The sequence below is a fragment of the Taudactylus pleione genome, unplaced genomic scaffold (assembly GCF_031769625.1).
Source record: "Taudactylus pleione unplaced genomic scaffold, aTauple2 ptg000481l, whole genome shotgun sequence".
In the NCBI taxonomy this organism is placed as follows: domain Eukaryota; kingdom Metazoa; phylum Chordata; class Amphibia; order Anura; family Myobatrachidae; genus Taudactylus; species Taudactylus pleione.
Window position 1 is genome coordinate 1,194,792 of NW_028284883.1, and position 13,278 is coordinate 1,208,069.

General features: G+C 38.3%; 1 protein-coding gene across 1 annotated transcript in view; it reads right to left on the bottom strand.

Annotated features, from left to right (window-relative positions):
* Nucleotides 1-13,078, bottom strand: part of LOC148502829 (cytochrome P450 2F3-like) — a 35,112-nt gene extending 22,034 nt beyond the window's left edge. The window contains exons 1-3 of the mRNA XM_088449313.1: nt 12,902-13,078; nt 6,208-6,370; nt 3,347-3,496 (exon numbers count right to left, since the gene is read on the bottom strand). Of these exons, the coding sequence (XP_088305439.1) occupies nt 3,347-3,496; nt 6,208-6,370; nt 12,902-13,078 (490 nt within the window). The remainder of the gene's footprint in view (nt 1-3,346; nt 3,497-6,207; nt 6,371-12,901) is intronic.
* Nucleotides 13,079-13,278: the final 200 nt, after the last annotated feature.

Below are 13,278 nucleotides of genomic sequence, written 5' to 3' on the forward strand. Positions count from 1 at the left end.
TGGCACATCATTGCCACTGACCCAGTTATGGGGAATTTGTGTCATAATGTGCCGTTATTTTGTTATAAGTGCAGCCATAATCTGAAGCAATTGATTAGTCCCTCTTATATTGAATCTAATACCCCAAAGAATAATAGTTAGCTTAAGCTAAACAAAGGGGCATTCAAATGCTCTGTTTGTTTGAATTGTCAACATCTAAAAACAGGCAATTCATTTGTCCATCCTGTTACTGGGATGAAATACAAGCTGCAATTCCGAATGAACTGTGAGACCAAATATGCTGTCTATGTTATCATGTGTTCATGCAATCTGATTTACGTTGGGAAGACCATACGCATGGTTAAGGAGAGGATTGTGATGCATAGGTTTTCAATTAAAAGAGCATTTCTGAAGATGGATTCAAAAACTCCTCCAGTGGCAAAACATTTTGTTGCCATGGGACATAGCCTGAAAGACTTCAGATTCATGCCATTGGATCATGTTCCACCACTACGCAGGGGGGGGGGTTTGGCACAAACTTTTATTACAGCATGAGTGTCATTGGATCCATAAGCATCACAGTATGGTACCTACGGGTTAAATGAGGAGTGTTGTTTGTCAGCCTTTCTGTGATAATATTGGTTTCTTTTAGACAGGCGTAAGACTACATATGCTGGACTTTATTCATTTATTTTTATATATCAATTTTCTTTCATGGATTAATTCATGAAACTATATTGCTATTAATCTCTTTTTATGTTTTCACTTACATTGTATGTTCTTTTGATACTCACTGGATTCTAGATATCAGTTTATTATTAGATATTTTTCATGTGTGATTGTTTTGTATTCTATATGTGTGCACTTTGTTTATAGTGAGCACCGTGGTTACCGTGCGACCGCTTCCGGGTGCATGCATGCATTGGTCTTCTCCCTTCCTTGGATGGTGCAGCTTGGTTCCGCCTTCCGGTCCGGCAGATCGTGGCTGTACCAATCTGTTGGGGGATGTACCAGGCAGCACGGGCGGATGGAGATGGGCTCATGATGCCATGGTGTTTGATTAGGTAAGCATGCCTCTTATGTATTTAAGCCTGTTTGTCCCTCAGTGTGGTGGATGCTGCCTCTTGAAAATGGTATTAACCAAAACATCTGTCGGGGAATGGCATGGAACATATGACTTCCAGACTCACGGTTCAGTAGAACATGATTACTTGTCTGATGATATGATATATGATGTCCTGACTTTCTGGCTTGCTTCATAATAATATAGCTGCTTAATGGCTTTTTATGGCACATTAAAATCTACTTTTATATTTTTGCATTTATATTGGAGTGCTGGTTGAATCCTTTTGTGGTAACACAAGGGGATTTATATATATATATATATATATGCATATATACACACACGCGTGTATATATATATATATATATATACACATACATATACACACACACACACATACATACACACATACCTATCTATATATAGGCCGACAGCGGAAGCCCGACAGCGCTGGAAATCCCGATCGTCGCTAAGGTAAGTATAAACTAACCTAACCGAACCCCCTAACCATCCTTAGGCGTGCCTAACACTAACCGAACCCCCAAGTGCCTAACACTAATCCCCCCTTTAAGTGCCTAACTCTAGCCCCCCCTCCCCCGCTGTCTAAACCTAAGTCCCCGAGGGTGGTGCCTAACCCTAAGTCCCCCCCGGGGGTGCCTAACGCTAACCCTCCCTCCCCCTAGCCTAACCCTAACCCTCCCGGGCGTGTGCCCTAAACCTAACACTCCCCCTCCCGTGGCTGTCCGCTTGCGGTGCCCGGCATCCCTTCGATCGGGATGCCGGGCGCCTGTCTTCCGGCATCAGGGAAATAACAGGCGTCTACATCTAGACGCCCGGCATTTCACCCTCGCTGGGATATGACAGTCGGGAAGCCAGCTGTTGGTATTAAGGCAGCAGGTTTCCCGATTGTATAATATATATATATATATATATATATATACACATACATACACATACACACAACTAAGGGGATTCTAGCATTACCACCTACCTGCAGGTTGGTGCTGCTGTGATCATCAGGTGGTGGGTGCTCCTGCCATCGTGGCGGGGTGCTCTTACAATCACAGGGGGGCACCCGTGGGAGGGGGGGCATCTGCTGCACCCAGGGGGAGCAATAGCTCTGCCTCCAGCCAAGCATGTGCTGATTTTCTGACACTAGAGCCCATCTCTCCCTCTGGCCATTGCATTGCATTACACTATATGGTGGCAGCCATTTTGGTAGGGATATTTATCACATATTTGCCGTGATTGCCAGATGGACAGTCCGGCCCTGCTCCCTGCTAGAACACCTAACACTTATACCCTGTTGCTTATTTGAGTATTATGATCGAAATGCAGCAATGTGTATAAACTATGTAAAAGTCCTGCATTGTATCGTATTTTACTGGTCACTGGTTTCTTGCTCACTAAATTTGTTTATGTGCTCTGTAAGGTGCTGCAGTACAATTGTGGCGCCATATAAAAAAGGATAATAATAATAAATAATAATAATAATAATAACGCCACCACATGTCAACAAAAGTATTGATTTGGAATCACTGACACAGACAATAATTCAATGAGCATGGGGAAAAGACACAGAAACATAGCTTCAGCAAGGTTTTAGGAAAGTTATAGTGTACAGTATTGTCATCCAATCCTCAGCTTATCATATGTCTTCCAAACAGTGTCACATTCCCTCTTCCAATCTCCCTTACACTTGATAGATTTAACTTTTCTCCTGTTCCCCAAGCTTGATGCCTGAGGGTCATTATGGACTCCACCCTCAAGTTCACTCCCCATATCCATATGCTCAACCAATCCTGTCACATCCACCTTCACAACATTGTAACGATTCCCCCTTTCCTCTTAAGAGATGTTACCAAGACCACAATCCATGCAATTGTCATCTTCTACCTTGTTTAATGCAATTAATTCCTTTATCATGCTCCAAGGCTTAATACCCCCTTAATTCCCCCTTTATGAGGCTTGCATCCAACTTTAAATCTTTCAAGCACTTACTCAATACTCATGTTTTCATGAATGCCCATTGTGCACTATCCTAGATACTTTGATCTTCATCCTCCAACTGATCCTCGCCTCATCCTAAACTACTCCTTCCTTCCATTCCATCTAAACTACCACTTACAAAATAAGGATTAATGAACCAATAAAGTTCTGGTTACTGTGACAATGGATGAAATCACAAAGTAATGTTGAGCTGCATTTGCTACTGCTATTACAATGTTAAACAATACACAACAAGTAAAAATTCTGCAACATAATTGATCAGTTTAGTCAGAAAGATTATATAAGGAATTTTACCTTTTGTTTTCTCAAACTGTTTGATGAGGAAGTCTGCCTGCTCCAGTATCCTTTCTTCTATACTCCTCTTCCCCATACCAAAGTTCTTTAGCGTCAGCAGAATGAAGCGCCGGCGTTTCACCCATTTTTCACCATTCGTGAAACTCAGGTCTATGGTGTGAAAAATGTTGGTATATAATAAAAAATGTCCCTAGATTTAGAATCAAACCAAAAGTGTTAATGGGAAGGTGAAAGTAGAGCATCTGAATGAACAATAAATTTGTGGTTTAGCTTTATTCTGATTAGTTCACTTGTATGCTGAATTCCCTTATAGCAGATGCTGCAGGCATACAGGATACATGCAGACTTTTTGTGATACAGCATGAGAATGTACTGACTGAGGGGTTTATTTATCAAAGTTCGATTTTGGTTGATTTTGTGTTTTGGGTGATTTTGCATTCAATTGGCATTCGATTTTGAGAATCAAAACTGAATGTGAAATCAAATATAAAACCGAATCCCCTTTAAAATCAAATATCGTCTAAACATTGGTACTTTTACATAGACCAACATAGGATCCCTTGAATAACTAATCTTTGATTTGAAATCAGACACCAAATCTAATACAAAGTCAACACAACATCCCCAAAATAATAGACCTGCTTCATGCTGGTGATTTTAGCATGAGCCAGGTGCAACTTACACAGAAACATGCATAGATCAGTAAGATCCGTGATTGCTTCTGTGTGAAAAAAAACCTAGAAAAGTGTTAAAAACAAATGGAGAGGGGTCTCCCTTCTAAAAGAACAACCAGAACTGGCCTGTGTGTGCCGGTCTGGGTGGTGAAAATATGGGGGACAAAATACGTAGGGGTCACCCGTATTTTTCACAACCAGCACTGGGCTCTTTATAGTGGGGTGTTATACCACAGCCAGGGGACACCCTTCACAACAGGACAATCAGTGACCAGGCTGTTGATTGACAGCCATGCCACTCACACATATAGTCTTTGTCAGAATTGGATCGTAACACTGGACTGTTAATTTTAATGCCCAGGAAACCTACTGGAGAAGAGGATTGACCTGCGCCAACAGAAAAGCATCCTGAGACCATTCATGTGTGGGGTTACTTCTCAACCAAGGGAGTGGGCTCACTCACAATTTTGCCTAAGAACACAGCCATGAATAAATAATGGTACCAAATCATCCTCCAACTTCTCCCAACCATCCAAGAACAGTTTGGTGACAAACAATGCCTTTTCCTGCATGATGGAGCTCCTTGCCATAATGTAAAAGTGATAGCTAAGTGGTTCGGGGAACGAAACATCAAAATTTTGGGTCCATGGCCAGGAAACTCCCCAGACCTTAATCCCATTGAGAACTTGTGGTCAATCCTCAAGAGGCGGGTGGTCAAACAAAAACCCACAAATTATGACAATCTCCAAGCATTGATTAAGCAAGGATGGGCAGCCATCAGTCAGTATGTGGCAGAGATTGACAGCATGCCAGGGCAAATTGCAGAGGTCTTGAAAAAGAAGGGTCAACACTGCAAATATTGACTCTCTGAATAAACTTAATGTAATTGTCAATAAAAGCCTTTGACAATGCTTGTAATTTTACTACAGTATACCATAGTAACTTCTGACAAAAAGGTCTAAAAACACTGAAGCAGAAAACATTGTGAAAACCAATACTTGTGTAATTCTCAAAAGTTTTGGCCACGGCTGTATGACTGCGTGTGTTATATATGTAAGGGGCACTACTGGCCAGGGAAATTGTATAGGGGACACTGTATCACTACTGGGGGCACTGCATAGGGAGGACCACTACTGGGGGCACTGTATAAGGGGCACTGCAGAGGGAGGACCACTACTGGGGGCACTGTATAAGGGACACTTCATTGGGGGGACCACTACTGGTTGCACTTTATAAAGGGCACTTCTGGGGGCCTGCACAAGAGGGACAACTACTGGGGGAACTGCATAGGGGGATCACTACTGGGGGCACTGTATAAGGGGCACTATTGGGGACACTGTATAAGGGGCACTGTATAAGTGGCACTACTGGGGCACTGCTACTGGGAACATTGCATAAGGGGCACTACAACAGTGGGCATTTCAAGAGGGACACTACTACTGGGGACATTAAGGTGCATATGTAATGGAAAAGAATATTCCCAGAGTGATGAGAAATGGTGGTGAGCGGGCACATGAAGAGGGCTCCGTTTTTCATCTCCAAATACCCTACTTACAACACTGACCTTCACGTTTGTGCATTGGTTTAAATTTTAAATAAACAGCAAATATATTGTTGTATCTAAAGCAGGACACACACGAACTAAAACTGTTGCTTGGTCTGACTGTAAAGAAACAGGATTACAGTTTAGCATGGCAACATACTGTACATGATTAGCCATTATTGTATGAGGTCTAGGTCCTAGGGCACATTATTTTCAGATCAATTACAGATTGCTTGAGAGATCATAAAACTGAACCCCTAGGCAGATAGGGCATAGCGGGATAACCTTATGACCATAAAAATTCCTGATAATGATCTTTACAAAGAATTAAGCAGATGCCAGTAAAATAAATTTAATTTCTATAGCGATTTATTTAGAATTCTTAATTTAATAAACCTTCTTTATATTCTTTACACTTTTCTTCCCATCAACCCTGCCTCCATTCATTTCTTCTATTCTTTCTCCCTTCTTTTCTTTTATCCCTTGTCTCATGTCTACTTTCACGTGCCAATCATGGAATCCTTCTCCTAGACCTCATCCTGCTTTTCTACAATTCTCCAAAAAATGTCCCATCCCTACTTAAGGTCAATTGAAATAGATGATCTAACAGAAAAATTGGGAATTTAGGTTCATTTTAACCTTACCATGTATGCCTATGAAGTTTAAGAAAACGGGATAGTCCCCTCTCTCGCCAAATAAATCATTTTGGTCAATGAAAGCCTCCTTATTGGCGCTGTATCCACATATGACCAGTCCTGGTTTCGGTCCCAAATACAGGGTGTATACTGGTCCATATTTATCTTTTAGCTGTGAAAAAGTAAGACGAATTAATAGATATTTTTCAGAGATAGAAACAATTGTCAGGTCTTATACTTAACATTACAAATCTAAAAAAATATATCTACAGTAGCACCATTTAAATCTAATGCATAAGCTAATATTTTGTTCAGAACAGTTATGCTTTCATTTATTGATACCACTGACAAACACATCTACATGTGCACTAATATCATGTGCATGAACACAGGAGGTTAAAATGGAACTAAAATGTTAATTTATAAACTAAAACTATTTACAGGAATAGTCTTGGCTCTGCCCAAAAGGGGTCAGAGATAAGAATAATATCAGATAACTTTAGTTACTCTATCCAAAATGATTACTAATCTATCATTTCTTTCATTCAGAAATGTTTTATTGAAATAAAGAAGTAATAAACAGGTTTCTCCCAAAAAAATTCAGTTTTTGTACATAAGTATAGAATGGTCAAGGTAGAATACAAAGTATTTGACATTTAAAGATTTTTATTGTAACATGTTATATATAAAAAAAAAATATATTACAATGTATTAACTCTGCAAATCATTGTTTGCTACAATTAACTTTGTAAGAAAATATGTCAATCCTGTTACACCAAGATTATTAAAGGGTGTTTTGAAGAATAGTGGTTTAAATACACTTAAAGGGCATTGTATCTTTTTGTCAATACCTAAATGATAATGTAAAGATCCAAGTATGGAAAAAAAGGAAGAAGAAAAATGGAGAAGAAGTGATGGAAAAGGAGGAGGAGATGGAAAGGTAAGTAGGGTGGGGCTGGGAGTATAATTTCTCTCTTATAACAAAATATTAATTATTGATTTAAGAAAACAAAAATACTGTATAAACAATTTTGAGCCTGCATAAAATGTATAAAAGCTGAGAAGTATATTAAACTGTTAGGAGTAAATGTTACATAATGCAAGATGGCAGCCGTAAGATTTCTGTGATTAAGGGGAGTATCAAATTAGCAGTGCTAAAATAGCGATGCTAATTGATCGCGGTGGGGCTATCCTATTAACCGCAAAGTGTCGCCCGACGCCGGCACTTATCGTAGATATTTTTCGGGACCTGATGTGTTCTGAAAAATAATCCATGATAAGTGCCGTTTTTTCACCACCTAAATGGTGAAAACACATAGGTCTGCAAGTTTATCGCGGGTCCTATGTGTTTTTTTGAGAATGATCCTATTATTTCAACCACAATTAAATGATAGGGTGAACAAAAACAAAATAAAAACATGGATAACCCCTGTTTTTCACCAATCTCGGCTATCCATCAGCGTCCTATCCATCGGGGCTAATTGGATATTGCCCTTAGCCTCTAGATTTAAAGCACCAGTAGTTAATAGGAAAATCTGTTCTATATGTAAACTGTAGATCCCTAAATTTGAAATGGGTGTTCCTGACATGGTAATCGTGTGAAAATTACAGTAGAAATCCATGTGGCTACAATAGAAAATTGGATGTGAATGTAATTAGCGTTTAGGAAGCATCCCTCTAAATATTTAATTGATTAAAAAGTGGACCCAGGTAGTACTTTAGTCTGAAGTGGCTTTTGTAAACTGTTGTATGTGCAATAATCACATTTGGCTTTAGGCATCAATTAAATGGCAATATTACTTATTAACATTTAAAAAACCACAGTCTATGCTCAAGCAATGAAGATAGCAGCAATCATTATCAGTGGCACTTTCACAGGTACCAGTCACAAGCTTTTTCTAATGCACTGGCAGAAGTCGATATCATATTAAACCTAATACATTAACTGTCACCATCATCCACTATTTGCACCTCTCTTTGATCACCCACAAATATTATGGCTTATACAAGCATACAGTATATGCCTTTTTTTTCTGGTCAGCATTTAGTTGCACACACCCACTGTACTTGGCTTATGTTAGAACTCCAGATCTGCAATTTAATATATATATATAGTAAGGATCAGTACATTACATTAGTATGTGAGAAGCTGTAACCATAGTTGTTTCCTATAGAGGGAGATCTCCTTTATTCCCAAGGGATCAAACACTCATCCTGCAAAGGTAGATGGAGAAATGCTGTGATGATGTAAATCACACTGCACCACCCACTTGTTGTTTTGAATGGCACATTCAAATCACTCATGGAGAAGTATGTAAAGTAGATAAATACACTTTAAATAAATATTTCTGCCTACAAACCATTAGGCCCATACATTAATAAAACTGTAGCCTTTCACTCCATTTCTCCTACACTCACTCTGCTTAATAACAATTGCAGCCATAAACTGTTGGATTATTTGAGTGTAGGAGACAGAGAGGCTCCACCACCAAGGTCCTCTACACTAAAACGAATAGCCATATACCACAACACATTCTGTACTAATCTTGTTGGTATAGAACAATTGTAGCCACAAGCAGTAGATCCAGCATGAAAGCCAAATCTATTCTGAAGGTATATTTTAAACAATGGAATTACAGGAGTAATTCAGGGGATATTCAGTGTTGTTGAAGCAACAGATATGTTTTGGAGAATGTGCATGGAGTTGGCCCTAGGCTTTGTGTTGGTAGATAGTTGTTAACTGTGGCAAAGTCAGCATCAATGGAATGTTAATATAGGATGAACATATAATTATTGCTTAACCTAACTTGGTTACTTAGCTGAGTGGCAAGTGATGGAATGGCTGTAGCCTACTTACCGGCCCCTGTTAGAATCTTCAACATCGGGATGCCGCTGTCGGTCTTTTGACTGCCAGCATCCAGTCCACTGGTACATCATACCGATTCCCTGTCAAACATCTACAGCCTTTAGCTGTCTAAAAAAAATATTATTATCCATTGGGTTTTAGCTTCAACTGAAACCTGATGTCGATGTCAGTCATTTTTTGCAGCTCTAAAGTCCATCAGTTTTGAATTTTTACCAAAAGCTTTAGTAAATATACATCCAAGTTATTCTTTGTTTTTTATGAGTGAGTGTGTCTCAGAATAACTTTTGGGGCAATTATGAGGATATACCAGTGTGTACCACTGTAAGGAATATATGTAGGACAAGCTCTAATAAAACTCTTTTAATGAGGTAAGCTTTCTAGGTAAGTAATTCAATTATTTTCTAGTTGATTTAGGGAGCCAAAATAGGAAGTTTCAGTTTAAATTTGAGAGTGGCATTTGGGACAAATTGTTGTAGGGCTGGAAGAAGGTATTACCTTTCTCTGATCGGGAGGCTGTTTCTTATTTCATCAACAAAAGTGACTTAGATTAAAATACCAAGGAGTTTATCCTAAAGAGTATCCTATTTATTCTGAAAAATAATTATTTTTATCTCAATGGTTCATTTTTGTACAAGAAGTCAGTACAGCAATGGGCACCAAGTTCACCCCCAGATGCGCTAATTTATTTATGACATGCTGGTACCACTTCATAGATGATGTGTTTTTTATTTGGAGAGGAAGTACAGAGGTCCTGAATACATTTGTGAGAGATTGAACTAAAATAATTTTTATATTCATTTTAACTTTACTCATAGTCAAAAGGAGATTGTCTTTTAGATCTGTCCAGTTACATTGATCAGGGTCAAATAGAGACAAAACACATAAGAAGAGACAGATTCTAATATGTAGATTAATAAGCAGAGCAAAAAACATCACAATTGGCTAAATAACATAATACTTCATAGGTGATGTGTTTTTTATTTGGAGAGGAAGTTTAGAAATCGTGAATACTTTTTGTGAGAGATCAAACCAAAATAATTGTATTATTCATTTTACCTTTAGTCATAGTCAAAAGGGAATATCTCCTTATTGAGAACAATAGTGCATCAAATAATGATATTGACTTGAATACATTTGATAGGGCCTTCACAATATGGATCACATACATTTTTAAAAAAAATAATAAAATGGAAAAGAGAATATTTAAATAAGATAAATTATAAAAAAATCTTCCTGAAAAAACAGTTTTCATATATAGGATAGCACCTTCATTAAAGGAAAAATTAATCAGAAGTTGCCTTGTGGAAGAGAGAAGAGTGGTATCCGCACAATGGGATTCCATTGGTGTGAGAACTGTCTACCTTGCAGGACTATAAAAAAAATCTAAATAAAGCTAAGAAAATGGTTGACTTTATGGTTAAGGGAGTAACATATAAGGTCAACCATTTTTTAATCTGTTACTCTAAGAATGTAATATATGCTCTGGAATGCAAATATGATTGACTATATCTAGGCAAAACTACAAGGGTGTTAAAAACCAAAATTTCAGAGCATACAGTATATACAATATTTGCAAAGGCCTTCTCACTCACCCTTTAGCTTCACACTTCATACAAAAAATTGCTCTAATGCCCCCGATATTATCAACTTTTGGGGTATAGAGCAGGTTTCTACCACCTGGCTATCTAGGGACTTGGAAAATAAAATGTCCAGAATAGAAATGAAATAGGTTTTTGATTTAAAAACTCTGACACCAGGGGAATTGAGAACAGACTTAAAATTAGTTCAAATTATTTTTAGTATAATTTTACGCTGATCAAATGTCATTTTTTTAATGTTTTTTTACGTTGAAACGCATGGTTTGTTATGTTCCCTGGACTTTAGAATGCATAGCAATGTCACATCTGACTATGATAAGAGAGTTCCTCTCATGAAAGAATATCTGTATGGATTTATTTCACATAGGGACAGAGATTGTACCCAACAGTGGTGAAACCAGAAGTGATGCACCAGGAACTTCCTATACGTGGAACGCATTTGCGTTCCAGCATTAATTTTCACCATTTCTGGTTAGCAAGGATAAAAATCACAACTGAGCAATTATAATCATTGATAGCGGGACCCAGGAGGATGGCCAAAATTGCACAAGAGGGGTCAGCTATTTGGTGTATGGATGGTTGAGTTCCCGGGACCTCATACCCATACTTACTGTATATGCTTATGCCCCTCTTACATCTGATAGGCAGCCAATACCTCTTGGACTGGACTTGACATTTTATATATATTTATTTGCATTGTATATGTTGATTTTATGCATTGGTAAAATAAATTATTTACCCATATCAGTATTGCACTATATACATGTTTTATTTTTTTATGTGCTTACTTCTTTGAAGCATTTCCCAGATGAGGATGACAGATATGTACATTTGATCCCATATTACATAATTTGGAAGGAGTATGTGAAATTTTAATTTTCACTTCTCTGCACCATTGTGATTTTGATACAATGCTGTATCTGCATGCAAAATGCTATGTCACAGTGTCACAGCCACTGACACTGTAACATAGCATTTTGCATGCAGATATAATCGTAGTCTCATACAGAATATAGACATGCCACATATCATTTTAATCAGCAGAAGCATCTTGCGTGACCTATTTGTATCGCTTTGTGAATAAGATGTATTTCAATGGAAAAGTCACACAAAAAGAAGCTCGGCGCAACCGAGTCACACAGTGCACATGCATTATGTGTAGCACAACTTGTAGTGCATGGAGGATAGATGTAGGTGGACACATCTGTATAAAATGGGCTTTGAAATTGACACTGTACCTAGTGCTTCTCGCTTACATCTTGACAAATTGTTGAAGCTCAGGTAGCAGCTTTGGTTAAATGCAGTCATTATTGGGCCTTTTTAATATTTCATGTCTGGGTGATTCCCAAGGGTCCAGCATTTTGTCAGAAGGTGGAGAAGGTTACAGTGGGGGTGAAATGTAATTTCACTTTAGTCTTCTGTCTCGGAAGAGCAATAATTATCTCATTGCATGGTACCATCTCTTGCATAATTTTAATGAGGAACACATTTATAGTCACCTTCTCTGAGTAGCCCTGCACTGCAGCTGCTTACTGATATAGCTGGTTTTATCGGTTTTGTCACTTTCCTGGGAGGTATTTGGAGTGTGGTGCCTTGGCCTCAGGAGTGGCACTTGGAGGTCCATACAGTGAATCTAATGCACCTAGAGCTCTTCCTTACCCTCTAAGACATAATCAGCACATTTGTCTGAATTTGAGAGTAATGTTTTGCAGTGGAGGCAGGTGTTTCCATGGTGGGTGGCATAAGAAATTACATTTGTCTAAAAAAAAACGCCTTCCCAGAATGTGCAATACCCCCAATCTGCTGCTGCCATGCCCCCATTAGCACAATTATGGGAGCTACACAATCCACCTTATGGACTCAAGTCTGGGATAATATAAAGATCAATAAATTCAGCATTGGTTAATGCAGTTGGGAAACAAGCAGACACAATTATTTACCATATTCGATTGTAGATGTTGAAATGTATATAATTACATGACAAAGTACTGTAGTTTAGGAAATATCTACCTTCAAGATACCACATGCAACAAATGCACACCTCCTACTCTTGGACAATAATTCAGGAGGACAAAATATGCTCACCTATAAATTAGTGAGCCCTTTTGCAATGAAGCTATTCAAAAATATGTTTTGTTTGTATATATAATAGTAAATATATTATAATACCTATGTCCTAAAAACCTCATTGTAATGTAGGCACACTAACCTCCATATTTTACTATTTAGTCTCACTCACCTTCATGAGTGAGTTGACAATGTCATTGGTGTCGAGCTGTAGAAGATTCCCGATGAATGGCAGAGGCATGGGTCCAGGGGGAAGTGTTGCTTTCTCCTTAAATATCTTCATGAAGCTCAGGATGATATAGGACAGACAAAAGATAAACAAGAGGACAAGTGTGCTGTACCAGTCCATATTTCCACCTGTCACAGAAAAAATAAATCCATACAGTTTAAACTTGGGATTCAACAGCAGAAAATATTCGGTAAAGAGAGATAGTAAAACTACAGTCCTAAAAGTGTGTCTGAGTGTAGGGATGAGAAAATGCATTGACCTGTGGCATTTGGCAACCTGTTGCATTACAATACATTATTTACAATCTATATTTATATAAG